The sequence below is a fragment of the Cynara cardunculus genome, assembly GCF_001531365.2.
Source record: "Cynara cardunculus var. scolymus isolate 2C chromosome LG 15, CcrdV1, whole genome shotgun sequence".
NCBI lineage: Eukaryota > Viridiplantae > Streptophyta > Magnoliopsida > Asterales > Asteraceae > Cynara > Cynara cardunculus.
Genome location: NC_037542.1, coordinates 19,084,462 through 19,110,648, shown reverse-complemented (window position 1 = coordinate 19,110,648; position 26,187 = coordinate 19,084,462). Strand labels below are relative to the sequence as shown.

Genomic DNA, 26,187 nt, shown 5'->3' with positions numbered 1-26,187 from the left:
GCATACAGATTCCAGCCTTCCCTTAGCCTTCCTATCAATGGTTGTTAGCATCATATAATAAAAAAAATATTCGAAATTGTAATGGCCCTAATTCTTACACCTTCCTATTACGAGTGAAATTTAGTGGTGTGATATTTTAGTAAAATCTAGTCACAAGAATGTAGTTCTGATTAGGTTCTATATGCAAAATTGCAAAGCTTGCATATTGGACAACCACATATTTAGCCTTCCCAATAAATTGTACTCTACTAGTGCGTACTTGAGTAACCCAATCTACTATAGAATTCAATTATATTGCAATATGAACCTATTACTTTCTCACTCTCAGTATAAAATTTATGCTGCAGTGCAATATATTGTAACTGAGCAGCTGATGCAATACAAATCTTGTTTGTCACTTCATTTTTAAATGTGTCCAAGAGAGTCCTTCAGGATTAGGGATTCATGGGATGAGCTAAATCTAATATCTACTTTGTCCTTCCTGCTGTTACAAACCTTTGCCTTGCTCTGCGCAGGATGCTGGCACACAAGTTCTTGGAGAAGTCGGCGCAGTCTGATATTTACTTGAAGAAACAGAATACAAAGAAATCATGGTGGTCATTTGGATGGTAGTACCCTCATCCTTTTTTCTTGTCAAGTAAAGATCACTTAGCGAACCTTCTTATCTTAGTGATTGCACTGTGCGACTTCAGGAACAGCGAATCTGTTGAAGATGAAAATCAACCTGGGTACTTTACCGATGAGGATTGGAAACAATTGAATGAAATCATTGGATACAAGGAAGGTGATAACGATGAACAGTTGCTGAAGAAAGATGACGAGGGGGACGTCCTTCATACATTGCTAGAGGTCCACATGAAACATAATGCCTCAAAACTTGCTGAAGCTCATGAGTTTGTTGCTGAATTATCATGCGAGAACCTTGGTTGTTTGATGAAGTTCTACAAAGATGCAAAAGTTTTTGACATGAAGTTGGGATCTTATCGGTTGTCGTCACCTGATGGTCTCCTTGCCGAGGTTCAGTCCTTTTCATCCCCTTCTGTCTTTCTACATATAACCGACCACACATGCATACATTTATTTGTTCTCGTAGAGCATCTTGCTACAATCCGACTAGGGATTTTCCTTTTCCTTTTACTTATCATCATAAGTGAAGTGGTAAAAGAGTGATGTATGCATACATCAGAAGTAAGGAGGGGGAGATTGAGAAGGAGAGGGAGAGGGTTATGTGGGCGATAAAAGAGAGAGAGAGAACTATCGGAGAGTGGGGGTTAAGTGGTCTGAGATTTAGGTGGGGAAGCAATGGCTAGCAGAGAGTGGTGACTTCTGGTTTGATTATTGAGTGCGAGAGGGTAAAGGACAGTTTGGTATAACATTTGTGTATGTGTCCAACTGCTAGCATATATGCATCTGACAATGATGGTTAGGTACTATGGTTCTGATCTTTTCTTGCAGAGTGCAACATCCTATGATTCATTAGTTGGGGTCTTCCACTATAAACCCTTTGATGCTAAGGTGGATTGGAGTATGATTGCTAAGGCTTCTCCATGTTATGTGACGGTAAGTTCTAATTTCATCTTTTTAGTCTTTCTGGAATGAGATTTTCAGCTGATATGATGCCTTCCATCAGTATCTCAAGAACTCCATCGATCGAATTGTTAACTTTTTTGAAAGCAATGCTGCTGTGAGTCAGAAGATAGCCTTGGAAACAGCCGCTGCTGTGCAGGTTTGGTTTCTATGATTTCGTAGAATGGTGTTTCCCCCTACTTGTGCTCTTTGTGTGGTTTACTATATAAACTCAATGTCGTACGGAAACTAATTTTGAAACATCTTTTGGAGAAACGATTCGATGCATAGCAATGTACATCTTAGAGCGTAATGTGTCTAATCCATCATGCTGCTTAGCAAATCTAGATGCATGTAGATTGGTGATTGGGGTTTCTGCCATTCTGAGTTATAAGTAATGGCCGTTCCTGTTCATGTTCAGGGTCCAGATGATGAGAGGATCTATGATAAGGCTTATGTTGAAATATGAACTACAAAGTTAGGGGCATTATTGTAAGATATTTGATTAGCTAGAATAATTAGGAGATTCTTCATAATCTCATATTTTAGTTTGTTTTCTTATTCTAAGGGACGGAATCAATTGTTAGTTTGTTACATTCACTGTTCTTTAAGACCTAAAGTGTTTATTTTCTCTATTTTTGTTTGAATTTTTTTCATGATGTGAAGACTAGAAACTCCCTCGCATTTTCATGTCATATGATGTATACTTGTCAATATCTATCTTTAGAAAGTAGAGAAGAAATCAGCTACCTGTGAAATGCTTGTTCTAGTGTGCCTTCAAGCGACAATGGGAGCATAAAGTTGGTTCATTCTCTTTATGTTTTCATCTTTTGCCATCTATGTAGAGGAATTTGATCAACTTCTTTCAATGGTTATCTATATTTTAACTTGGTTTAGACACAACATATTAATCCCTGATCCTCCCTCCTTTCTCCCCATTGTGCACCATCACAGTTCTTATTATGAAGTTTACCACGTAAGGAACACGCTGGTACTTTTTTTCTAGTATGGGGAGGTGAATACAAAATGTGCTTTCTTGTTTGCCATTGTAGGTGAGGCTGGTAGTTTATACTGTAAGATTCTGGCATTAGATTTATGCCGTTAGCATGCAAAAAAAAATGGTTGTTTGTGATATGTATTATATTGCTTTCATGATTTTGTAGGGTTACAGATGAACATATTCATGAGATTTTATGGTGGAGTTTCTAGAGTGTTCTTCTTGCCACTGTTCTTTAAGTAAATAAATGGTGGATCCATTAATTGTAACATTTTTATACGTTGAAGGCTTACCTGTACATGGATTTTCTTAGATGTTGCATTGTTTACAAGTGCTTGTAACCATTATTAGTGATCTGGTTGGTTTTTGTCCGGGATTTAAGCTGAATAGTTGCATTATATGTTGCTGACTTCCGATTTATTTGTTTAGCTTACCATTGATGAGGTTAAGCGCTCAGCACAACAACAAGTAAACAAGGCCTTAAAGGATCATACCAGGTTTGATTATTGTTCGTCTTCAATGCTGTGTGCCTTTTTGGGGTGGGCTTTATCTTTTAATTATTTTTCAAAATTTCTTTTGAATTTTATTGCCTCCTTCCCAATTTCATAAGTCAGGTGCATAATAATAGACCTATCCGTCTGTCTTTCTAGTCTTTTAGAGTTACTTCCTTTCTTGTCGAAAATCTAGTAACTGTCAGAAAATTATGTTGTAAAGAGGAGTTGTTAGATTGTTAGGGTCTAACTTCTATTTTGGAAGTTCCTCTCATTCCCTTTTAGTTTATTTAATATAGGTTTTTAAAACAATTAGCTCCAAAAGTTTATATAGAGACTCTTTTGTATAGTTTAATGTAATTATCATACTTAGGGAGGATCTACAGAGAAATCATTGGTGTCAGCAGTTGAATGAGCTTCATCCCAACTTCTGAGTCCATTTCGATGATGATGGCTGGGGGTATTCGGAAAGAAGTAAAAAGAAAAAAAGAATCTAACGCTCTAGTCTAATTGAAGAATTCTATTTTTTCTCAATACCCTATACAATCCTCATCAATTTTGGAAAGAGTTGATCCATATGAAACTCAATTGTTAAGTGCACTCTTGAAAGGAGACGGAATTTTCAGCCTTTTTAGCCTTTTCCTAATGGTTATGTTTTAGCGGTGGATATATCATAATGGTGTCTCTGGTTATGCACTTGTTTCTCATAATTATAACTGGAGTAGTCTTTGTACATCCATTTTTCCATAAACAGTTCATATTTGCTAAGAATGCGTCGTTTATCTAAGCAAAATGTCTCACTTGATTTAATTGCTACTAGGTTCTTCTTGGATTTGGATATAGCAGCCCCCAAGATCACAATTCCAACTGAATTTTCTCCAGACAATTGTCATTCCACGAAACTCTTGCTTGATCTGGGAAACTTGATAATTCGTACTCAGGTTGGTACAGTGTGATTCCTCTATGAACAGTTTTCATATCATTATGAAGATAAAATTCTGCTTAAAGTTTCCAATGATCACAGGATGATCACGATGACGTTTCTCCATCTGGCATTGACATTTTTTTCCAATTCGATGTGGTTTTAAGTGATGTATCTGCTTTTTTTGTTGACGGTGACTATCTATGGAGTCAACATTCTCTGAAAGGGTCTGACCGTTCTTCACAGTCTAGCATCGTTAGTTTTTTGCCTGTTATTGACAAGTGTGGTGTGACTTTAAAGCTTCAACAGGTATCATCTGTTTGGACATGTATCAAGTTTGAAACATGTTCATTATTTGTCAACTGATAGCACTTGATCTCTCCATTTAGATCCGATCAGAGGACCCCTCTTCCCCCACAACAAGATTGGCTGTGCGGCTTCCTTTCCTGGGATTTCACTTCTCCCCAGCGCGTTATCATAGACTGATGCAAGTTGTAAAGATCTTTCAAGGGGAGGACAATGATACTGACAATCTTGTCCGTCCTTGGGATCTAGCTGATTTTGAGGGGTGGTTATCTGTTCTAAGTTGGAAGGTTGCCTGTTTTGAGAATTTCTCGTGCTTTCCAATCTGCATCATGAATTCCTAAATTTGTGAAATTTATGTGTTTATCAATATTTTGGTGTAGGGTGTGGGAAGTAGGGAGGCTGTCTGGCAGCGAAGATATTTCTGTTTAGTAGGGCCTTTCCTCTATGTGCTTGAAGCACCTGGTGCTAGGTCATACAAGCAATCTTTCAGGTGCAAATATTCTTATTTTTCAGGCGTTTTTGTGTTTCCGAGTCCATACTTGGATTATATATGCGTTTTCCATTTGTTATCAGTTTTAAATGCTTAAATGATTCTTGAATGTTAGCTTGTCATTTGTATCAGGAGACTCTAAATAGTCTCTTGATAGGAAGTGCATTTCAAACCACTATAAAACCAGATATCTGAACCTTTGTGGCAGAGATTTTTGCATAAAACTCCTGTAGGTAGAAGGTATGCAGCCGAGGCTCGTGCATCATGGTTCAGTTTGAGTTGGTTAGGCTGAAATGCAATGGCTAATTCAATAATGGGATGTAACAAGGGGGTCATCTTGATTATATATAGGAAAGGAAGCTTTACATCGAGGTTGGCTTTGAGTTTTTCAGTGACATGATGTAATCTTGACGGCTTTTCTGGACATCTAACACGATCTAATTTACAGGGATCATGGGCATTGAGTTGTCTGATGGCGTATAGGACTTTCTATGAGATCCCAAGTTTGAATCTTTCCGTGCCTTGACATTGAACTCTGTAAATGGAAGCTCTTCTACTAACCACAGGAATATAGGGCTAGAATTAGGTGAACATAGAACATCCACAGAGAAGAGGGAGGATACCATGTATTGTATTAGTATACTGACATGAGGGCATGTAATTATCATGCACAATGGAGATGGATGATACCATGTACTAATTATTATATTATTTCACCAATATGAGGGTAATCATGCACAATGTAAAGGCTGTAGCATCATTACGACCGATAGGTACTATCGATATTTCAGCTTTTAGAATAACAGAGGCGAGAATGCATATACCATGTCTTGGAACAATAGCTGTCATGGCACACCGTCGAATCATGGCGGTAGCCAACTGTATGAATCATGATGCCATGTCGACATGGTACTCACCATGTTGCCCATTTGGCAGAAAGTCTTTCACCATGTCTTATTTTACGCAATTACTTGAAAATTATACAATATAATCATTTTAATATCAAGCACAAAATGTTTGATGTTAAAGTAAAATATCAAATACCAGAATCACAATACAGGACGTAAAATAAGTTACAAAATTGGGACACAAGTTTTTTCTGATTTTTCCACTCTAGTGTTCTGTATTGCTTTATTGTTAGGATACGTATTTCAAAATTGGGTGCTGATGTTGATTCTTTATGTTGTTTGTAGCTTGCTTGGAAAACAAATCTGTCGTGTCCCACCTGACATTATTGGCGAAGTAGAAAATGTGTTGGCTGTTTGTCGTACAGAGCGATCCATCAGCAAGGTTGCTTAGTTACTTCTAGTAAAGAACATTTTGGTTGACCAAAAGAAATGCTGTGTTCTTTTGTTCAGTGTTTCTTACTGGTTGGATGGTCTGTTTCTCATTTTCGTAGCTTTGTATGTAGGTTGTCGAAGATGCAAACGCCTTGATATTACGATGTGAATCAGAAGAATCAAGGAAAAACTGGAAAAGTTTGTTGCAGGGGGCTATTTATCGGGCATCGGTAACTATTTTGGCTCAATCTTCTTGGTAGCTATTTGTGTGATTGCACCTTGCTAAACTTAACTGGTGTCTTTTTGGTATTTTCTCTCTTGGTTTTTGTTAGTGATTGATGAGACATCTGTTTCCTCTAAGAGGGGATGAAATGTCCGTTAAAAATATGTTCCTACATGGATGGTAAAAGTAGAATGGCTATGTTAGGAGGGACATTTACCTATTAATAGTAAGTTGACGTATTTGTTTTGTGGGTATGTTTTCCTTTTTGCGAGCACATTACCAATTTGTGAATTATGTCTGGTGCTGATTTTGCTAGTTGTTTTAGTGACAACAATGCGTTGTTAATATGGCACCATACCATGAAACATCAAAATATATCTAACTGGTAAGAAACTACTAGTATGGAGTGTAAATAGTAAATTATAAAAGGTTATGCACACAGATTATTTTCATTTCCTATGTTCAGTTGGGAGTGGGGGCCTTGCACAAAAGGGTTGGGTGGTGTTGAAATGTGAGAAGCACTGTGAGAACCCTGATGCTTGATTGAGGTTGTCACTTTGTTGATACATTTAGTTGGATATAGAAGTATGGTATCATCATCGATGAAGTGGTCTGCTTGGGATGCTCACTTATTAACGCTTGTTTTTGCTTTTGTGCTGTTAGAAATGCTTGCTTGGAACATTTGTCCCTCAATTTCTTAGGCCAAATGTCAATTCTGATTTGCTTTTGTGATAGTGATATTACTCTCTTAAACAATGGGCTATTTTGTTGGTTTTGGACTGTAATATCACATAATAGAAACCTTGCACATGCATGATGGGATCATGCACTCCGATGTCTGTACTCTGTACTATCTGTTGGTGTTGTTTTCTTACCATATTTTTAATGCGTTTGTGTGTAAGATATTAGAGGATCCTTTCAACTGTTTCCCTGCAGGGTTCTGCTCCTATCACTGGTCTATCAGAAACTTCATCAGAGTCGGAAGATTCAGAAGTAGAAGAGGTTCACAAGCTTGAAATGAAGGATGTTTCTATGATGGAGAAACTGTTTATAACCGGTGTTTTAGATGAGCTGAAAATGTGCTTTAACTATAGTACTCAGGTAAAAGTCCCGACTATTGAGGTAGTTGGTTGGCCTTGCTTTGGCACCGGTAAAGCTGATGTCTCTTTTCATTTCATTTTGTTTTTTAGACCGATCGGAATCTTATAAAGGTGCTTCTGGCTGAGGAGAGTCGTTTATTTGAACTGCGAGCAATAGGTGGCCGGGTGAGATTTATTCGTATTCCTTTTTACATGGCTTATTGATTTTATTTCTCATAAGTTGATATTTCTGAACAGGTTGAGCTTTCGATTAGATCAAATGACATGTTCATTGGAACTGTCCTGAAAGCTTTGGAGGTAGAAGATTTAGTATCATGCAAGGGGGTGCTTCAACCTTGTTACATGGCACGTTCATTTATTCGTCATGCAGATGCTCCTTCTGTGTTTCATACTGTCGAAGATCAAGGTTATGGTGGCAACGATAAAAATCAAAGTGAAGGAGACGATCGGTTTTACGAGGCATCTGATAGCCTAAATGATCCAGTTGATAGTACAGGGAATGAATTTGAGCACTCAAGGTCTCTACCATCAGACAGAACAATTTTGAAGACCCCAAGTTTTAGTCGTATTGCTGGATTGCTACCAGATGATGCTAGTCAAGCTGGGGAAAGTAACTTTGAAGTTACCGACACATTAGATAGTTTTGTGAAAGCTCAAATAGTTTTCATTGATTCGAACTCTGTTCTCTATGATAATATTGATAAACGCGTGAGTTGCTTTCCCTACTTTGTTTAGTTCTTTTATGTGAGCTATGTTTGGAATTGAAGTGGTACTTGTCTTCTTAATTCAGGTGATGGTTACTCTAGCAACTTTGTCATTTTATTGTAGAAGGCCTATGATCGTAGCAATTATGGAATTTGTTACCGCTATCAGCGTTGAGGATGACAGTTGTGAATCCTTCAGTGACCATTCTTCAACAGCCAACGTGAATGATAGCTCTAGGGAAGTTGAAGTCGATAATCAATCATCTGCTGCTGATGAGTCCAAAGTCAGAGGTCTGCTGGGCAAGGGGAGGTCCAGAACGATATTCTTTTTGACACTGAATATGGCTCGTGCTCAAATTCTATTGATGAAAGAAGATGGGACTAAGCTTGCGACTATGTCACAAGATAATTTTTTAACTGATATAAAGGTTCATCTTAGTTCTTTCTTCAACAATAGTATTTCTGTGATATTCAAAAATGGCATATTTATGGAATAGTTTAATTTGTGTAATATGATATGTTTTCTTGTTCTTTCTCAGGTTTTTCCATCTTCTTTTAGCATAAAGGCATCCCTTGGGAACCTGAAAATAAGCGATGATAGTCTTCACAGCAGCCATATGTATTTCTGGGCTTGTGATATGAGAAATCCAGGTGGCAGTTCATTTGTGGAGGTAATCTAATTTGATTTTTAAAATTATTTACTTTATATATCTTCAAGGTTTGGCTGTAACGAGGTATACGAAAAATCTGATATTCTCTTCAGTGTAATTTTTGTAGTTTGGAAGCTCCATTGCTCATATCTCATCTTGGTGTGTAATTGTTCTGGTTTGTTTTATATGGTTGGTGCATTTATGTCATGGTTCTAGGGTAAACACACTCATTTCCTTGGTCCATGGGATTTTTTGCTTCAGTTTCCTTTTTTTTTTTTCCTGCTCACCAAGCTTCTTTGAGCACCCTAGTAACTGCCCAAGTTATTAGCTCCTACAGAAGAGAGTCTGGGCAGATCTTGACCCTTGACAGCAAGTAAAAGGTGGAAGATAGTCCATCCGAAGGCTCATTCTCGGGTGCGATTTGCTCTGGAGTTATTGGCTGTATTGCATTTCCGTGTTAATTTTTTCAAAGTAGTTGGTACTGGGTGCTAGTGTTGAGTGTCGAGATGGTCAAACAGGGCCGGGCCCGGCTAGGACTGGGACCGGTTAAGGCCCGTTCGGTTAAGCGCATGCCCTCTTTTGGGGAGACTAGTTTAAGCCTCAAGGGATCGGTTACAAGGCCTGGTTTTTCCATAAACATTTTATACATAATTAAGTACTATATATATTATACACTTCATTATTATTACAATATATATATACATGTTTGCATGCATCATATACAATTATACATGTTACTACTTACTTCATTACATTTTTCATTTTGTTTTATATGTTCAGCTTCGATCATTGTGGGTTTTTATCCTCAGACAAGATTCTAGCTATATTAGCTTATCAGGAACAATTATAAGCCATCCATTCTTCTCCTTTTCCACCGCCAATTGGTTTTATAGGATGAAAAAAGCATGGTTTAGGGACCATCAATACTCTTTTCTGTAAAAAAGTTCTCAAAAAATTGAATTTTCAAAATAAGGGGACAGGCTCGGTACGAGGACCGGTTAGGGAGGACTGGGACAGGTTATGAGAACTGGGACCGGAAGGCCCAGTTACACCTCAAAACTCCTTAAATTTTCGCCTGTCTACTTGAGTGCATGCAGAGGTGTTTGTCTTTTTATGAAATTCTTGCTCTTATTTATTGGCAAACCAATGCTAGTTGTGTATCTGTTGCTGTGTTTTTGGTTAATGGATAAACTAAAATTGTAGTAAACAGTAACAACTAATAACTGAAGGGATGGATTTGATCTGGGAATGGAAGAATGGAGGAAAGTAGCAAGGGTATGATACCTAATTTTCATACATCATTTTATGAAATCTTCTGCAATATTACCGGGGAACGCTTTCCACGTAATAGGTACCTCTTTAGTCACCATTTTTGTGCCTTACAAAAATTCTTGGGCGATGATAAGTGGCCCCGCAACATGAGGAGTGAGATGACAAACTACAAGATATGTTTCTTTTTGCTTAGCAGCAATAGGGTTCTCTTGTCATCGGGGTTGGCTTTATTTTTCAGGTCTGCATCATCATATTTGATCTAGGCTTAAGCTTTCTGTAGACAGAAACTTTATGTAATTTCTGATTTACCTGTTCCCTTAAAAGGTTAAGCTCTAGCCAAGCTGTTTTTTTTGGTACCTGTAATGTTTGGCCTTCAGTAATATGTGGTAGCACAAGTTGAGGCACTTGGCTATTTACGAATTAGCATGTGCTAGGGTTTATATGTAGGTGGAACATCTTGAACTAATGTTTCTCTTATGTATCTAAAGGCAACATTTGATGTTCGTGTTCATTATCCATTGATCTCTTTCCATCTTCCCATTTAAGCTTTTGACATCTTGGTTCTTCTCTTCTTTTCTACCATCATTGTCGCATTTAAAAAAAAAATAAAATTCCGTCGGAAATCCGTCGGAATCTGTCTCTCCATTGATTGTAATCTCCTCGAACAGCCTCTGGTCGATGGAACAATGTAGGCATACATGGTTTTCCCCCCAGTCCCATATGGTTTTCTTCTTCTTCTTCTTCTTCTTCTTCTTCTTCTTCTTCATCCTTTAACTGCTCACAATCTGGTGTTATGTAGGTTCTCGTCCAACTACTTAATATTAAAAAATATGTTATTTAGGGACTGTAAAACTGGGTTTTGCTCATGCCAAGACCCCTTTTCTCTTCTGGTACATCAACAAGCCTTATATCTTGAAACTAGTTGGGACATGCTAAAAATATAAACTAATAAATTATAATAACTCCTAGGGTTACAAGACATGAATAATAGCATCTTTGCACACCCTCCTATCTGAGGCCAACTTCTTCAGTATATTTTGGCTACTCAAATAGCTCACTACTTCCCTATTCACTTTCAATAGCAGTATAGAATTTTTCTGACTTCCCTTGTTCCTTTGTGTGCTCCTCTATTTTCTCCGACATTTTCTTTCTTCTTTACTGGAAAGCACCTCTGAATGGTTTTGTTTCCTTGCCACTTTCAATGGCAGTATTGAATTTTTCTGCCTTTCCATTGTTCCTTTGTGCTCTATCTTTTTCTGGCCTTTCTTCACCCTTCACTGAAAAGGACCGGTAGAATGATTCGACTTTTATTGACATGCACCTACATTATTGGAATTTGTAGAACAACGTATCCGACCAATTTCAATGCCAATTTGTTTTATCATGGGTGTTATATGGGAGCCTTGCATAACGGTCATAAACCACCTCCTGTGCTTAACAATGGGTGTCTGTTAGTTTTGCTTGATAAGATGAGCTAGAGTGACAGCAATGATTAGAAGGATGTCTATTCATTTGTGAAAGAGAGGCTTTTTTTGTCTCCATTCCATTCTTATTCGTTTTTCACTTTCCTATTCAGTGCAGGTCACTGAACGTGTCTTGTTTGCTTAGGAGGGGTACCAGTACAGTGTCAGTTTGGTCGTGGGTGCACATAACTTGGCTCCTCTTTATTGGAGCTTGCGCTCTTTTCTTATTTTAATCTCGACTAGTTATTATTTCTCCCACAATAGAATGAATAGCTTTTGTTCATGTTTGTAGTACATGCATGTGACAATACCGTGCACTCTGCAATGTTTAGGAGATATTGAAGAGGCGGTTCGGACACTCTGTTCTAGTTGCGTTTTCTTGTGGCTTTCTGATAACTACATACGTATACAGCATTTAAAAATTGATCACAATTTCATATTTGTCAAAACCTGCAGTTGGTTTTCAGTTCTTTCAGTGCTGATGATGAGGACTATGCTGGGTTTGATTATAGCCTTATTGGACAGCTTTCAGAAGTAAGACTGGTGTACCTGAATCGATTCATTCAGGAGGTAAGTATCCTCTTCTTGTTGTATCTGCTCTCCTTTTGCCATTGCTTAGGTTGGTGTTGTGTTGGCCTGTAGGTTATTAGTTACTTCATGGGCCTTGTTCCTAACAACTCGGTGGACGTTGTCAAAGTGAAAGATCAAGTCACAGATTCAGAGAAGTGGGTTAAGACTAGCGAAATTGAAGGCTCACCTGCTGTGAAGTTGGACCTTTCATTGAGGAAACCTATAATTCTAATGCCTCGTAGAACAGACAGCCTTGAGTAAGATTTAGAATTTTGTGACTAATCAACCATGTTTTGTGCCTGAGCATTTTGTTAGTTGTCTATATATAATGGGTTCACTGGTCTTTTGGATAATATCACATATTTGTTTTGCTGTTGCAGTTATCTGAAGCTAGATATTGTTCACATAACTGTCCAGAACACGTTTCAATGGTTTGGGGGTACAAAAAAAGAGATGACTGCTGTTCATTTGGATATAATGACAGTGAAGGTGAGACCCATTTTTTTGATGATTTGACTTCGGGTGAAGTACTGCAAAACTCCATCTGTTAATTTTTGTACTTTTAGATATTTGTCTCAGTTCTGAACGTTGAAGTGCCTCTCCTGTATTGGCTTGTTCTCCATCTGCAAAAGTCTGCCTGTTAATTTTTATACTGTTAGATTACAATGTTTCTCTAATAAGAATTATCTTTCTTTCTGGGTAGGTTGAAGACATAAACTTAAATGTTGGCATGGGAACAGAATTGGGTGAAAGTATTATTCATGATGTGAAGGGCGTTTGCATTGTTCTTAGGAGGTCACTTCGTGATTTGTTACATCAAGTTCCAAATACAGAAGTTGCAATCAAGGTATGACGATACATCTCAGTATGTGACATGATGAAGTGAGATGTCTGCGCAAATGTTATTATCTCCAGTCTGCCAAAAAATTTAAACCTTCCTGTTGTGGTTATTTGAAGATGATGTTTTTAAATAATAATATGATGCGTGTTTTACCACTAATTCAGGTAGATGAACTGAAAGCCGCTCTCTCCAATAAAGAGTATCATATTATTTCAGAATGTGCATTGTCTAACTTCTCAGAGACTCCAAATGCAATTCCCTCTCTACAAAACACCGCTGTGTCGACTTCTGCTGATCATATGGATCCTTTAGTTCGTCAAGATTCAGAAGGTCATGGAAATGAAGCTCAAAATGAACCAGCTTGGATTTCTATGAAGGTGTCTGTTGTTGTTGGTCTAGTTGAAATGTCCCTTCATTATGGCATGGCCAGGGATGCATCACTTGCAACACTGCAGGTACTCCTTGGCAACTCGTATTTTGTTCAAATCCCTCTTTCTCTGTTTGTTGCATATTACGAGCTTACTAATTGTGTCGTACTCAAGATTTTCTTTATCTATTCTCACTGGTATTTGGAAGAAATAATTAACTGCATTGTATCTTCATTTACTTGTCAATGGTTTTATATGTAGACTATAATTTTGCTCAGACTTCTCTAGATGATGGCGATAGCCATAGTGTTGTTTCAATTTGTACCAAACAGAGGGAACACATCTGTCCAGATCTATGAAAAAGCTATAGAATTGGATAAGTCCAAAAGGGACCCAACTGTAAGCTGTAGCTTAAAGACTAGGAAATGTGATGTTAGGAGTAGAGTAATATATATAGGGATCATATGAGAACACTTCGGAGTCTCTGGATGAGTTGTTTTTTTGATATGACGGCTCACAAGACACGCAAACCTTCATCTTCACCTTCAGTCACCTTCACGAACTTTCACATACCTTAAATCACCCTCCACATGCATAAATTTGTTAATATTTCAGTCATTGTGATACAAGAAGGTAATGAAGGTTTGTGAATGTAAGTGGATGAATGTGATGAAGGTACGTGTTCTCACCAAAAAATTTGTTCTCACGTGATCCCAACCCCCCCCTCTATATATAGGGGAGGTTCAATTGAGGATCTGAGAACTAGTCTTTGGCCATTCTACCCAATCTTTCTTTCTCTAAAGCTTCTGTTTGTAACTCGCTTAACATACCACCTGGATTTATTCTTTACATAATCCCACAACGGATGTTCCTTTAAAAGCTTTGGTCTCTTCTGCTTCGCTTTTCCTTCCCCAACCTCCTATATGTGTAAAGTCGGAAATCAGATTATGCTGTTTAGGAGCTCCTCATCATCCATTTTCCATTCATGCCCACCCCAACTTCTCCAAAGAGTCTTCACCCCAACCCGACGTTTTGCTTACTCTTTCCTCTCCCCACCACTGATAACACCACGTCAAATCTCATTCCACATCAAAGAAGAAAACATATATAGTTCATTCTCAGATAAATACGCCCTTCAAATAAAACTATGAGACCTATCACTCCAACATCCACAAGCTCTCTTGTGTTCACGCCTTCAAACCAGGTGAGACCCTTTTTGCCCAGTTACAGAAATCAGGCATCAAGTGCGGCGAGAATATATTTATTGGATATCAGTACCTGATCACCGCCAAGTAGATCGATACGAAACGGCGACTCGGCGACAATTGGACCCGTCCATTGCTAAAAAAAAATTACCAGCATCCCTTTCCTCAACAGGCTCTTTGCTAAATCCGTTGCTAACTAAAATTGGCAACATGTTTTAAGACGTTCACCAACGGATTATTCTATGGTTTCCTAGTAGTGTTTGATGCATTGTCAGATAAGTTACGTTCCACTTGGCCTCCATTATTCGGTTCAAATCACTAGGTGTGTGAACTATCCTTGCCGGTGAGGGGTGTGGGGGGAGAGACTGTTTGGGGAATTTTTTGAACGTGTATTCATGAACCATCATCGCTGGTGAATTTCGTTGCTGATTGCCTTTATAATGCTCTGGGCCTTGGTCTCAGGTTTCTTTATCCAGTGGGTTGTTTGTCTTAACCAAGACTCTGATCATTGATATTTCTTCAGGGTATTATTATTATATTTGGAGTTGGGAGTAAATTAAGTGAGATTATCTAGTGGGTTGTGTCTTAACATTATCATATTGTGAAGTAACAGAAGTCCCTTTTGGGAACTGGAATGATAAATAGTCTCTTTCCAACACAAGTTTTCTCCATGGTTGTACCCCAAATCTAGTTTTGAGTGTTATTCATATATGAATATACACACAGACAAGAATTAGAATTACATTGTATATTCATATATGAATAAAAACACATGCATAAATATAATGCATAAAGTTATTTGACAGTGTTTATTCATATTCGAATATACACTGTAATGCATATAGAAATATACAGAGACTAAAATAAGCATACAAACATGAAGTATTCATAGTGTTCTTTGTTTCAGGTCAGTGGTCTATGGGTACTCTACAAAGCTAATACGCTGGGAGGAGGTCTTCTCTCGATGACCCTGAAGGGTTTCACTGTGCATGATGATCGTGAGGGGACAGAAGAAGAGCTTAGGCTTGCTGTACGGCAGCCCAAGAGTCTGCGATACAGTCCTGATTTAGAGGCTCTCAATGAGGACAGCCAAATGGTCACAGAAAATGTTGTGAAAGATGATGAGATATTAGGGGTTCCCACAATGCTAATTCTTGATGCTAACTTTAGTCAGTATTCAACATCTTTATCTTTATGTATCCAAAGGCCACAATTGCTTGTTGCACTCGACTTCCTGATGGCGGTTGCCGAGTTTTTTGTACCTACGGTACGTGGCATGCTGTCAAACGATGAGGACGAAAAATCATCATATGTTGTTGATGCGCTTGTTCTGGATAAACCAACTTTTAATCAAAGCAATGAGGTGCTCATACTCTCTCCTCAGAAACCTTTGGTGGTTGATGACGAAGCTTTTGACCATTATACTTATGATGGTAGAGGTGGAACTCTGTTGTTACAAGACAGAGAGGGGCAAATGATCGTATCGACAAGTGTGGAAACTATAATTTATATTGGCAGTGGGAAAAGATTGCAATTCAAGAATGTCACTATCAAGGTGTGATCTTGCATTGGATGCTGGTTTGATGTTCTTCCTTCTTTTGTTTTTTTGATCTAATGACTCTATATTGTTGATGCAGAATGGACAATATTTAGATTTGTGTGTTTCACTAGGGTCTAACAGCAGTTACTCGATTTTGAAAGATGATCAAGTTTTCTTGGAAGAGGAAAGTGCCTCACCAAATACTCAAGATGAAACTACCAAAATTTCTTCTTTTCAAAGCAATTCAACAAGCAGGCCAACAGAAACATCCATCGAGTTGCAGGTGAACGTATTATTCTGAACATGCATTTTTTGGCATGTTGTTAGCTTGATATTTTAATAACTTTTTCATCACTAAACTTGTGCTTACAAACTATTTTGGAAGCTAGAAGATGGATTACAGAACGGTAACTTCTGGAATAGCTCATATTCTCTTCTATTGATAAAAATGAGACACATGGATGAAAACATCATCCATGCTATATCAACACTCCTCGAGTTTTAGTATCTATGTCAAACGTGCCTATTTGACAATTATAGGGATGATATGTGACTCTTCAGTGAATTTCTCATGTTATCGTCATCATTATCTTCCTAACAATTCAAGATTGGCAAATGATGAGGTTCATGAGATGTTCCAACCCCTTCTCATGGACATGACTGTAATCAACTTCAGCCGGCATCATGCAGGGGTGGAAGATTTAATTCTTAGAAATATGCATGGCAGCTTCATCGTCATAGTACATTTCCATCTCGAAAAAGTCTAGTAAATTCTTTGTTAGGCCTGCCTTAAACTATTCTCTTGGTCTTTTTAAAATTTTCATGTTTTTCAAAAGAAAATGAAACCTTTTTTCAGAGGCAAGAAAAAGAAGGCTTTCATGGATAAATGCTTAGGGAAAAACTCAAAAAAAGCTGCGAGTACCAAAGAAGTGAAGAACCTGTGATCTGTTTCACTTGTTCTTTCCAGCTCTTCTTTCTGCTTTAGTTTTATCTCATCTCCTCTCCGCTTAGGGCAACCCTTAATTTGTAAGACATGCTAATCTCTCGGCTCTGCTCTAGTCCCTCGTCTCTGATTTTCTTCTCTTAGGTGCTCTCATCTCTGTTGCCAGAGATATCTGTTCTCCTTGTTTGCTAGCATGTTAAGTCTTTAATGTGAATTAATGGTGTTTGGTCTTTCTGCTGTGGTCCTGAGCGATGAAACTGGTGGCAGCTGAGCTGATGAAAGCTATGAACTTTGTCATGTAATTTGTGAATCGTGATACTAATACTCTAATAGCACTCCCCTGTCCCAAAATGTGCGGCATTTTTTATTTTGAGTTGTCCCAAAAAATGCAATGTCCCTTTCTGGAAGGAATACAATTTCAATTTACACGTCATCCCATTGACAGTCTTTTCAAGATATTTGTGACATAGACCAGGGTGTGTGTGTGTGTGTGCGATGAGGCATTCCTGAACTTTAAATAACATTGGGAAGAAGACAAATCCATTTCATTCCAACCGGGTGTGTCTGTGTGCGTGATGATGCATGGCTGAACTTTAAATAACATTGGGAAGAAGACAGATCCACATCATGCCAAACTGTGTCGAATGCCTAAGGAAGTAAGAACAACAAACTCCAATAATATTTGCATTATGTTTTTCATAATGACAATGTCATCCACATACGCCACTATGACTCTTGTTACTTCTCTCGCGGTATAATACGGGGTAATCATTGGCACTCAACGTCATCCCAACAATCTCAAATGCCAAAGAGAAGCGGGAAAGCCAAAGTGGTGGATCGTTAAAATACATCTATAAATCGCAATGCATTCTTGATTCCCAACAGGTACCAATGATGAATGATTGCCTGAGCTACGAGAAGATGTACATAGGTTCAAGGTCTACCCATGGTTCTTATTGTACTTCTGAAAGTAGTCTTTAGCTACCAATCGAACCTTTAACTGTTTGGGAGAACTTTTTGCATTCAACTTCGCGAAAAGCACCCTTTTGGCCCCAACAATGTCTTTTTCTTACTGGAACATTGACAGGATTCTATGTCCATTGTTCTGGACATCCTCCATCCTGGATATATGACGGCCTGATTGACACTATATGGAATATGATATCCATGACAGGGACAAAGGTATAGTTACTCAAAGAGAGATGAGTACAAGAAACACTTTTGAATATCCAATAGCTCACTTAAGCGTTAGGCTTTCTGGCACATATGCAATTTTCTTTTCTTTGGGGAATTGTAGATGTGACAACTTAGAGGAAGGATTAAGGTTCTCATTTTCTGGAGCAGACACTGTTATTGAAGGGTATATAGGTGTGCTTCTTTCTGCTGATAAACTTGAAGAGACCGGCTTTCCGGACTATCTTAAACTGTTTGGTCTGGAAAAGGAACACTAGGCTCGGTAGGGCTATGATGGATAATGTAACAAGTGAGACAAAGTACTTCCACAGAGATGGGTCGTAGCAGCCTACCTTTTTCAGAGAAGTGATTAATTCAAGTTCTATAGTAACTAGCCTAAAGTTATGTATATGTGTAAACAACCAAATTTCTAAATAAAAGGGTGTAGTTTGTAAGAGAACTTGAAGAGGCATTTTCCCTTTCAAAACATTGGAAAGCATGCACTTAAGCAAGCGGTAAAATGTCAAGCGGTATGAACATCATCACAGATTCTGTAGGTATCACAATGAATCAACATAACATGAGTAATTCCTGCAAAATAATCTATTTTGCAGTCCACCGATGCATTTTGCTCTGGAGTGTACACAGGATGGTGTATGTATAATCTGAAGCATATGCATAAGCTTTGTGAATTCATTTTAAAATTACTTACTTTAGATTATACTCGGAAATTCATTGTTACGGGATTTCAATGGTGTTTTTATGGCATGAGGCCCACTTGATCTGGCGTGAGGCACATGGTGTTGGTCCGGAAGAAGGAAATTCTGATGCACATGCTTAGATAAATATGTTTAGCTTTATTCTCTTACCATTTTTTTTTTGCTAAACTTAATTAACAAAGGCCAAAGCTATCGCAGTTGCTTAAAGTAGGTATATCGGTAATAAATACTTTTATCTCCTTGAACCAATTTTCTAGAACACCAAAGTTCTAAGCAAAGTAGTCTAAAGCATTTTTGTGCCTTCAGCCAATGCAGTTTCGAGATAGGCCCTTCGTAGTAGGACTAACCAAGTGTAGTACCAAAGCAATTTTGTTCTACTCATGATGACCTTGTTCATGATGCTACTTACAGCAGGGATGCTTCTGTGACAAGTCAATTCGTTTCCCATTTGTTTTTCTGTTCTGTTTGATAGTTGATCTTTTCTTATATATTGTACTACTTTGCAGGTTATAAGTCCCGAGCTTACTTTCTATAATTCATCAAAATATGTTGGAGAGTCCCCACTCTTCTCTAACAAGTTTTTGCATGCAAGATTGGATGCCTTCTGCAGGTTCTTTCTCACATTTGTGAATCTCATTAAATTTCATGGGCTCCTTAATTCTGTATTTCTTTTTTTTTCCCGCTTGAAGCTAGTATTGCATATTATCTAGGACAGTTATTACTGGGTGATTCGGATGTTGTCAAAATGCTTATGTCTTTTCTTCATCATGCATGTAGGTACTCAAACTCAAAAAAGTAAATTTGGGAGAACCCTTTTATCTTTTTTGTTATTTATTTCATCCACCCCCAAATGAATGCCTGTCTTCTATATGATATCACGGTTAAGCATTACCTTCTATAAAAGTTCTCTATATTTTTTATTTGACCAATCTTTATTTTTCATTGGAATTTGAATAAAATACACTATTTTTCATTTGATTTTATGTGTGTGATTGTGTACGTGATGGAGGGATGAAGCAAGGGTTTGAAACCTGGATCTCTCACAAGCATATTTAATATATTTTATACTAAAGATGCCAGTTATTTTCAAGAGGAATCGTAAAAGGGAAGTAGATTATTTATTTTGGTTGGGTGAGGTATCATTGCATATTCTGAGAGAGGTAGAAATTATTCTTATATGAAACTATCTGGTGTGTTTCATGTTTATGAGCTGGAGCTTGAAGGTTTCGATTTAGCTTTAAGATGTTTTAAATTGATGGATCAATGTGAAGTAACCTTTCATGTGTATCTGCTGTCTAAGGCTCGTACTGAAGGGAGATACAGTAGAAATGAGTGCGAATGCTCTTGGTTTAACTATGGAGAGCAATGGGATCAGAATTCTGGAGCCTTTTGATACTTCTGTCAAGTTCTCAAATGCTTCTGGGAAGACAAATATTCATGTTGCAGTTTCAGATATATTTATGAATTTTTCATTCAGCTCGTTACGACTATTTTTAGCAGTCGAAGAGGATATATTGAAGTTTCTGAGAATGACATCCAGGAAAATGACGGTTGTCTGCTCCGAGTTTGACAAGCTTGGCACATTTGAAAGTAGGTCAATGCTTGAGATAAAAAAGTTCTTTTGTACTTTTTTGTTGATTTTAACGTCAGATGTGTTCAACAATGAGTTTAGATTACATGTGTTCCACAAGAAAATTAAATGCTTTCATCATTACCGGTGTTGCTCACAGATGTGCTTTCTTCGTGAAGAATGATGTTTCTTGCTTCTCCTAATGGGCATAAATTATGATTTGCTTCCATGTTAAAGTATATCTCATTCTGTCATTCATGCAAAATGCTGACGATACTGAATTACAGATGCCTACAACAACCAAACTTATGCATTTTGGCGACCTCATGCACCACCTGGCTTTGCTATTCTCGGTGACTACCTGACAGCAATGTTGGTGAATTCTTACAGATCTTGGGTTTTGTAGTTTACAGTTATTGTCCTTTTGTGTTATCATCATCTCTCTCTTTGTCACAGTGACAAGCCACCGACAAAGGGAGTTCTTGCTGTGAATACTCGCTATGTAAAGATCAAGAAGCCTGAGGCCTTCAAGCTAGTATGGCCCCTTTCTGATTCTCAAGGTGTTGACCTCCTTCAGTTTGTACCAAGCAAGGCCCTTGAAGATGGGGCAGAAAGCTGTTCCATTTGGTTTCCTGTGGCACCAAAAGGATATGCTGCTCTGGGCTGTGTGGTTTCTCCTGGAAGAACACAGCCTTCTGTCTCTTCTGTCTTCTGCTTACATGCTTCTTTGCTATCTCCATGTGCAATAAGGGATTGTATCACAATCAGCTCTGGTCATATGTATGTGAAAACTCTCAACTTGATGCTCTTGCCTGACATCTTGTTCTAAAAATTGTAGTATAGACATACTGATTATGTTGTTTCATGACTCATGTGAATCATTGTAAAAGGCGGAGTATGGCCATGATATGTAGTGGCAGGTGAAACCTTAAAGTACGCCTTTGAGAAAATTGTTTTCTACAATACTTGGCATGAAGCTGTTGTAAATAACCCATTTGAATTGCACTGAACCCCACACTCGAGCACTTTGTCGACCATCTAATACTTGCGTGATACATGCGTACCTAGCTTTTTGAGTGTTCTATTAACTTTTTCTTTAATTTGCAGTTCTTCTGGATTGGCATTTTGGCGTGTGGATAGTTCTCTTGGTACCTTCCTTCCAGCAGATCCTGGGACTTTAAGTGTGGTTGGTAGAGCCTATGAATTGCGCCATATACTTTTTGGCTTCCGTGGAGGATCTTCAAAATCATTGAAGGATTCTGAGATTCAAGCGCTTTCTTTTGATCGTGATAATGTTCAATCAGAGCGGTCATCAACTGCAACTTCTGGTAGGCGTTTCCAGGCTGTTGCTAGTTTTCGTTTGATATGGTGGAATCAAGGTTCAAAATCTAGAAAGAAACTATCCATATGGCGTCCTATTATTTCTCAAGGGATGGTATACTTTGGTGATATTGCTGTTAGAGGGTATGTCATGTCTTTGACGATTTTTTATTAATATTAGCATCTTAATTACTTTATCCACTTTGTGAAGTCTATTTTGGGTGGTAACGCATTTTGCTGCCATGTTTGAGATAGCCGAATCGATTATTCATGCAGAATAGTGAAGTTTTATCTCTACTTGATAATACCCTGCATAAATGGTCGAGTTGTGCCCTATTTCCTTTCTACTTTAAATTGATGTATGCTTTTCATTCCTGCTGTTCGCAACTTAGATACTGCACTTCAATTGTTACAGCTATGAGCCTCCGAACACATGCATAGTTCTTTCTGAAGATGATGAGCCTTTTAAAGCTCCTATTGGTTTTCAAATTGTTGGGCAAATAAAGAAACATAGAGGAGCTGAAAGTATAGCTTTTTGGGTGCCTCAGGCCCCCCCTGGCTATGTTTCCTTGGGCTGCGTAGCATTTAAGGGTACACCAAAGCAATCTGATTTTGGCTCTTTGAGATGCATGCGCAGCGATATGGTCACTGGGGATGAATTTTTGGAGGAGAGTATATGGGATACTTCTGATATACGGTTCACCAAAGAATCCTTTAGTATATGGGGAGTTGGTAATGAGCTTGGAACCTTCATGGTTCGCAGTGGTTTTAAGAAACCTCCCAGAAGGTTTGCTGTAAAGCTTGTAGATGCTGACACACCAAGTGGTTCAGATGACACAGTTGTTGATGCAGAAATTAGAACGTTCTCTGCTGCACTTTTTGATGACTATGGCGGCATGGTATGTATATATTTTTCATTGCTGAAACTTCATTCTTGACAACCTTAAACTGCTTGTCATATATACTTCAGTAGTGGTCCATTTGTAAGGCTTTAAATGGAAATAGGGTTACCCCATGCACCAACGGATACTTCTTTTATACATTTTTAAATAGTTTCCTCTTATTATGCTTTGTACCATCAGATGTAAACTTTAGCTCATATAATTCTGCACTAACTAGCATTTGTCTAAGTGGTATTCCATATGTTTTGAATTGCAGATGACGCCGTTGTTCAATGTATCGTTGAGCAACATCGGATTTAGTCTGCATAGAAGGCCTGATTATTTGAACTCCACTATTAGCTTCTCATTAGCAGCCAGGTCATATAATGATAAACTTGAAGATTGGGAGCCTCTTGTTGAACCAGTTGATGGTGTCTTAAGGTTATCTCCTTCTCTTAGATTGTGCTAATTTTCAAATGTAGGAGTTGCATGTGTTTAACTTATACCTGTCTCTAAAAGTAGTGATGAAGGACAGTCTCTTTATGAATTAAGGGGGAGTGTTGCATTGCGATTCAAACCTGCATCTATAAACAAAACTAGAGAGCAAATAGGTTTTAGAAATAATTGGCTGATTTTCTGAATGGTTATAATGCGAAATTGGCAAATTTGATGTTTATGGTTAAAAAACACTTTTTGAGAAGCAAGATTATTTCGTATTCTTTATTGTTTTAGTAGTTCCAAGGATATCATTTACAATTAATCAACTCTGTTGATGAACAGTTAATTATTGACCTATAGTTTAAGGTCCTTTTGATTCAGTTCACTATGCTTTTTTCAGGAGCTTGAGGGTCCTTCTCTTACTCCCTAAAATATTTATGAACCGTTTTTCTTCACCTATTTGTCCAACCTTGAATTTGCATTTGTGTCACTAAACTCTTCCTCCATCCCTATCTGTTTGGTTAATGTCTTCTTCGGTTGTGATGTACAGGTATCAGTATGATCTCAATGTTCCAAGTGCTGCATCTCAGATACGGCTGACCACTACAAGAGATCTTAACATCAATATTACGGTGTCTAATGCTAATATGCTTATTCAAGCTTATGCGAGCTGGAATAATCTTAGCCAAGTTCATGAACCGTCTACTGCAAGGGTACTTTTCTGCTTCCTCTGGTACTTATGAATTTGTTTGGCTGCTTATAAGTAACGAGTGATCGTTTCTTTCATATGGTCCCTATAACAGGAGGCAATATCTCCTTCGTATGCCGGAACACCTATCATTGATGTTCATCACAGGAAAAATTATTACGTAATCCCGCAAAATAAACTTGGGAAGGACATCTATGTTAGAGCTACTGAAATCAAGGGACTTCCACATGTAATCAAGATGCCATCTGGAGAAAAGAAGCCCTTGAAAGTACCAGTTTCGAAGAACATGTTGGATTCCCACTTGAAAGGAAATCTCTACAAGAAACTCCGATCAATGGTGACAGTCGTCATCTCACAGGCACAGGTGCGTTCCATTTCCAATCTCAATGTTTTGTCTATATGGTATCAGAGCTATTTGCTAACCTGATTCATATGAGCTGTCAGGATTAGTTTACAAAGTGTTCTCCTTCCTTTTCTCTGTACAAATAAAAAGCTGTGAGTAAATAGAGTATTTATGTGTGCCATGGGCCATAAAATAGAAAAATCTGAATGCATCCCCAATAAGCAAACATTTGCACACAAATGCGTGTAACAATTATATTTTGATGCACCACATTGTCGTTTTGTTTAAGATTCAACAAATCTATGCAACATAGAACCATGGCCAAAAGCTTTTTTCTGCAATGAATTAAGAAGTTCTTGCTAACGATTTTCAGCTTATTCCGTCTTGTGTTCCCAACAAGCCACAAAACATTCCGCTTGTCAACATGTTACTCACAAATTATATTCAAGCAATGTCATTGAGATCCACATGAGTGTATATAAGGACTAATCTTTTTGTTTGTTTCGAGAAATATGTTGACCAATTCCATTTTTTTTTTTTTTTGTTTCATAGCATCTACTATACCAGGAATATCAATGATTTTTTTTTATCTTTTGTTAGAATATGCAAAACGTCTCAAATTGTAGGTTCAAATCAAGGTCCATGTGGCATACTTATGAAGGCAAAAGATTAGTTTCTACTCTCACCAAAATGAATGGATATATTAAACTGTTCATGATAATTTAGGTGGTAGGAGCATGTCTTAAATACAGTAATTATTGGGATATAATCAATACAGTTCAACTGAGCTGTAAGTGAACGTTTTGGATTATTACTTCACTCAAATCTAAGTGTCCACAAGTTATGCTTCCATGATGATCTTGCATGCTCTTTCATGCAGTTTCCTAGATTAGAAGGACTGGGGTCTCATCAATATGGCATTGCAGTCTGTCTAACTCCTGACCAAAGCTTCTCCAATGGCGTGCTTCTTGGTCGACAAAGTGCACGCACGTGTGGTGCCAGCTCCAATAGTGACGAAGTTTCTGATCTTGAATTGGTTACGTGGAATGAAATTTTCTTCTTTAAAGCAGATTCACTGGTTAGTAGTTGACTGTCTAGTACGTACCTTTTCTTATATTTGTCTTTCACCAAGATGCATACAGTGATGCTGGGATGAACTTTTTTTATTGTTCATTTCTATTTTCTTTCCCTTTCCATTCTGTCTTCCTTCCATTTCTACTCATTTTGTTTTATTCTTTCAACTTATTTAGAGGTGACCAATGGGCGGACTCAGGTAGCTGTAGGTTGGTGTGGGCTAGTCAAATTTGGTCACCATGTTTTCCTTGTGACTAACAGGTTCGAGTCCATGTGGGTAGGACCAGCCCACCTGTTCCCCCTTTGTTGGCAGAACAGAAGTATATGCTTCAATGGTCGGAATGTAGAAATATTAAACCAATAGGAAAAAGGTGAGTAATCCGCTCAATCTACTACCCATCTAAACCTGCAAAGAAGATATTTGGTTCCTGTTCTGACCCATTAGGACCTGAAATAAAGAGGGCTTTGCAACCAGGCTGTTTCATGGATCCTGTTGGCAAACTTCACTTATGAGGTTGATACTGCCAGTTCAAATTCTTCTTCTTTAGACATCTTGACTATAGAGTCTATTGCCACAAATTGATTCATATTATTAACTCGTCTATGAGTGCATAGAAGGATCAAGATTGAACCAACTAGAAGATAACAAGTTAAAGCCTGCTTAATGCTTCTTTTGTTTGTAATGTTTTATATAGCAAAGTACCTGTTTGCATAATGTTTCTTCTGTTATGTATAGTTGTATTTTTTCTAAGCCGTTGGCAAACATATGGTTGTTAACTGTTTATACTGATCATATGTCAGCAGGCTGTACAACTATAGAAATAGATCAGCATGTGATCAGTTGTATGCAAATGCCCAGTTGCTCTTGCTCAACAGGCTTGAATCTGCTCAGGATAACCTAGAAGTCTGAATCCAAATTTGTCTACTGACACTAGGTGTGCAACAGTTGCATGCACCAAAAACATCACTTCTCGGGTGTGATTTATCCTGGCCCTCACAATTGGTTGTACGGAAATATAAGTGCCGTTT

The 26,187-nt window shown here is 38.0% G+C and overlaps 1 protein-coding gene across 3 annotated transcripts in view; it reads left to right on the top strand.

Annotated features, from left to right (window-relative positions):
• The window catches only part of LOC112527539, a 46,983-nt gene that overhangs the window by 7,933 nt on the left and 12,863 nt on the right, over nucleotides 1–26,187 (top strand). For 2 of the 3 annotated variants that reach the window (XM_025138240.1, XM_025138239.1), the window contains exons 11-43: nucleotides 516–608; nucleotides 693–1,017; nucleotides 1,456–1,560; nucleotides 1,631–1,726; nucleotides 2,993–3,060; nucleotides 3,875–3,995; nucleotides 4,079–4,285; nucleotides 4,366–4,569; nucleotides 4,663–4,772; nucleotides 5,966–6,062; nucleotides 6,184–6,282; nucleotides 7,212–7,376; nucleotides 7,466–7,540; nucleotides 7,613–8,083; nucleotides 8,166–8,507; nucleotides 8,619–8,750; nucleotides 11,921–12,034; nucleotides 12,107–12,291; nucleotides 12,415–12,523; nucleotides 12,738–12,881; nucleotides 13,040–13,330; nucleotides 15,356–16,003; nucleotides 16,086–16,271; nucleotides 19,330–19,433; nucleotides 20,124–20,413; nucleotides 20,681–20,765; nucleotides 20,850–21,173; nucleotides 21,501–21,857; nucleotides 22,129–22,612; nucleotides 22,872–23,035; nucleotides 23,583–23,745; nucleotides 23,836–24,105; nucleotides 24,965–25,162. In XM_025138240.1, the coding sequence (XP_024994008.1) occupies nucleotides 516–608; nucleotides 693–1,017; nucleotides 1,456–1,560; nucleotides 1,631–1,726; nucleotides 2,993–3,060; nucleotides 3,875–3,995; nucleotides 4,079–4,285; nucleotides 4,366–4,569; nucleotides 4,663–4,772; nucleotides 5,966–6,062; nucleotides 6,184–6,282; nucleotides 7,212–7,376; nucleotides 7,466–7,540; nucleotides 7,613–8,083; nucleotides 8,166–8,507; nucleotides 8,619–8,750; nucleotides 11,921–12,034; nucleotides 12,107–12,291; nucleotides 12,415–12,523; nucleotides 12,738–12,881; nucleotides 13,040–13,330; nucleotides 15,356–16,003; nucleotides 16,086–16,271; nucleotides 19,330–19,433; nucleotides 20,124–20,413; nucleotides 20,681–20,765; nucleotides 20,850–21,173; nucleotides 21,501–21,857; nucleotides 22,129–22,612; nucleotides 22,872–23,035; nucleotides 23,583–23,745; nucleotides 23,836–24,105; nucleotides 24,965–25,162 (6,826 nt within the window). Of the gene's footprint in view, nucleotides 1–515; nucleotides 609–692; nucleotides 1,018–1,455; nucleotides 1,561–1,630; nucleotides 1,727–2,992; nucleotides 3,061–3,874; nucleotides 3,996–4,078; nucleotides 4,286–4,365; nucleotides 4,570–4,662; nucleotides 4,773–5,965; nucleotides 6,063–6,183; nucleotides 6,283–7,211; nucleotides 7,377–7,465; nucleotides 7,541–7,612; nucleotides 8,084–8,165; nucleotides 8,508–8,618; nucleotides 8,751–11,920; nucleotides 12,035–12,106; nucleotides 12,292–12,414; nucleotides 12,524–12,737; nucleotides 12,882–13,039; nucleotides 13,331–15,355; nucleotides 16,004–16,085; nucleotides 16,272–19,329; nucleotides 19,434–20,123; nucleotides 20,414–20,680; nucleotides 20,766–20,849; nucleotides 21,174–21,283; nucleotides 21,314–21,500; nucleotides 21,858–22,128; nucleotides 22,613–22,871; nucleotides 23,036–23,582; nucleotides 23,746–23,835; nucleotides 24,106–24,964; nucleotides 25,163–26,187 lie in introns of all 3 variants that reach the window. The other variant, XM_025138238.1, reaches the window with a different exon arrangement.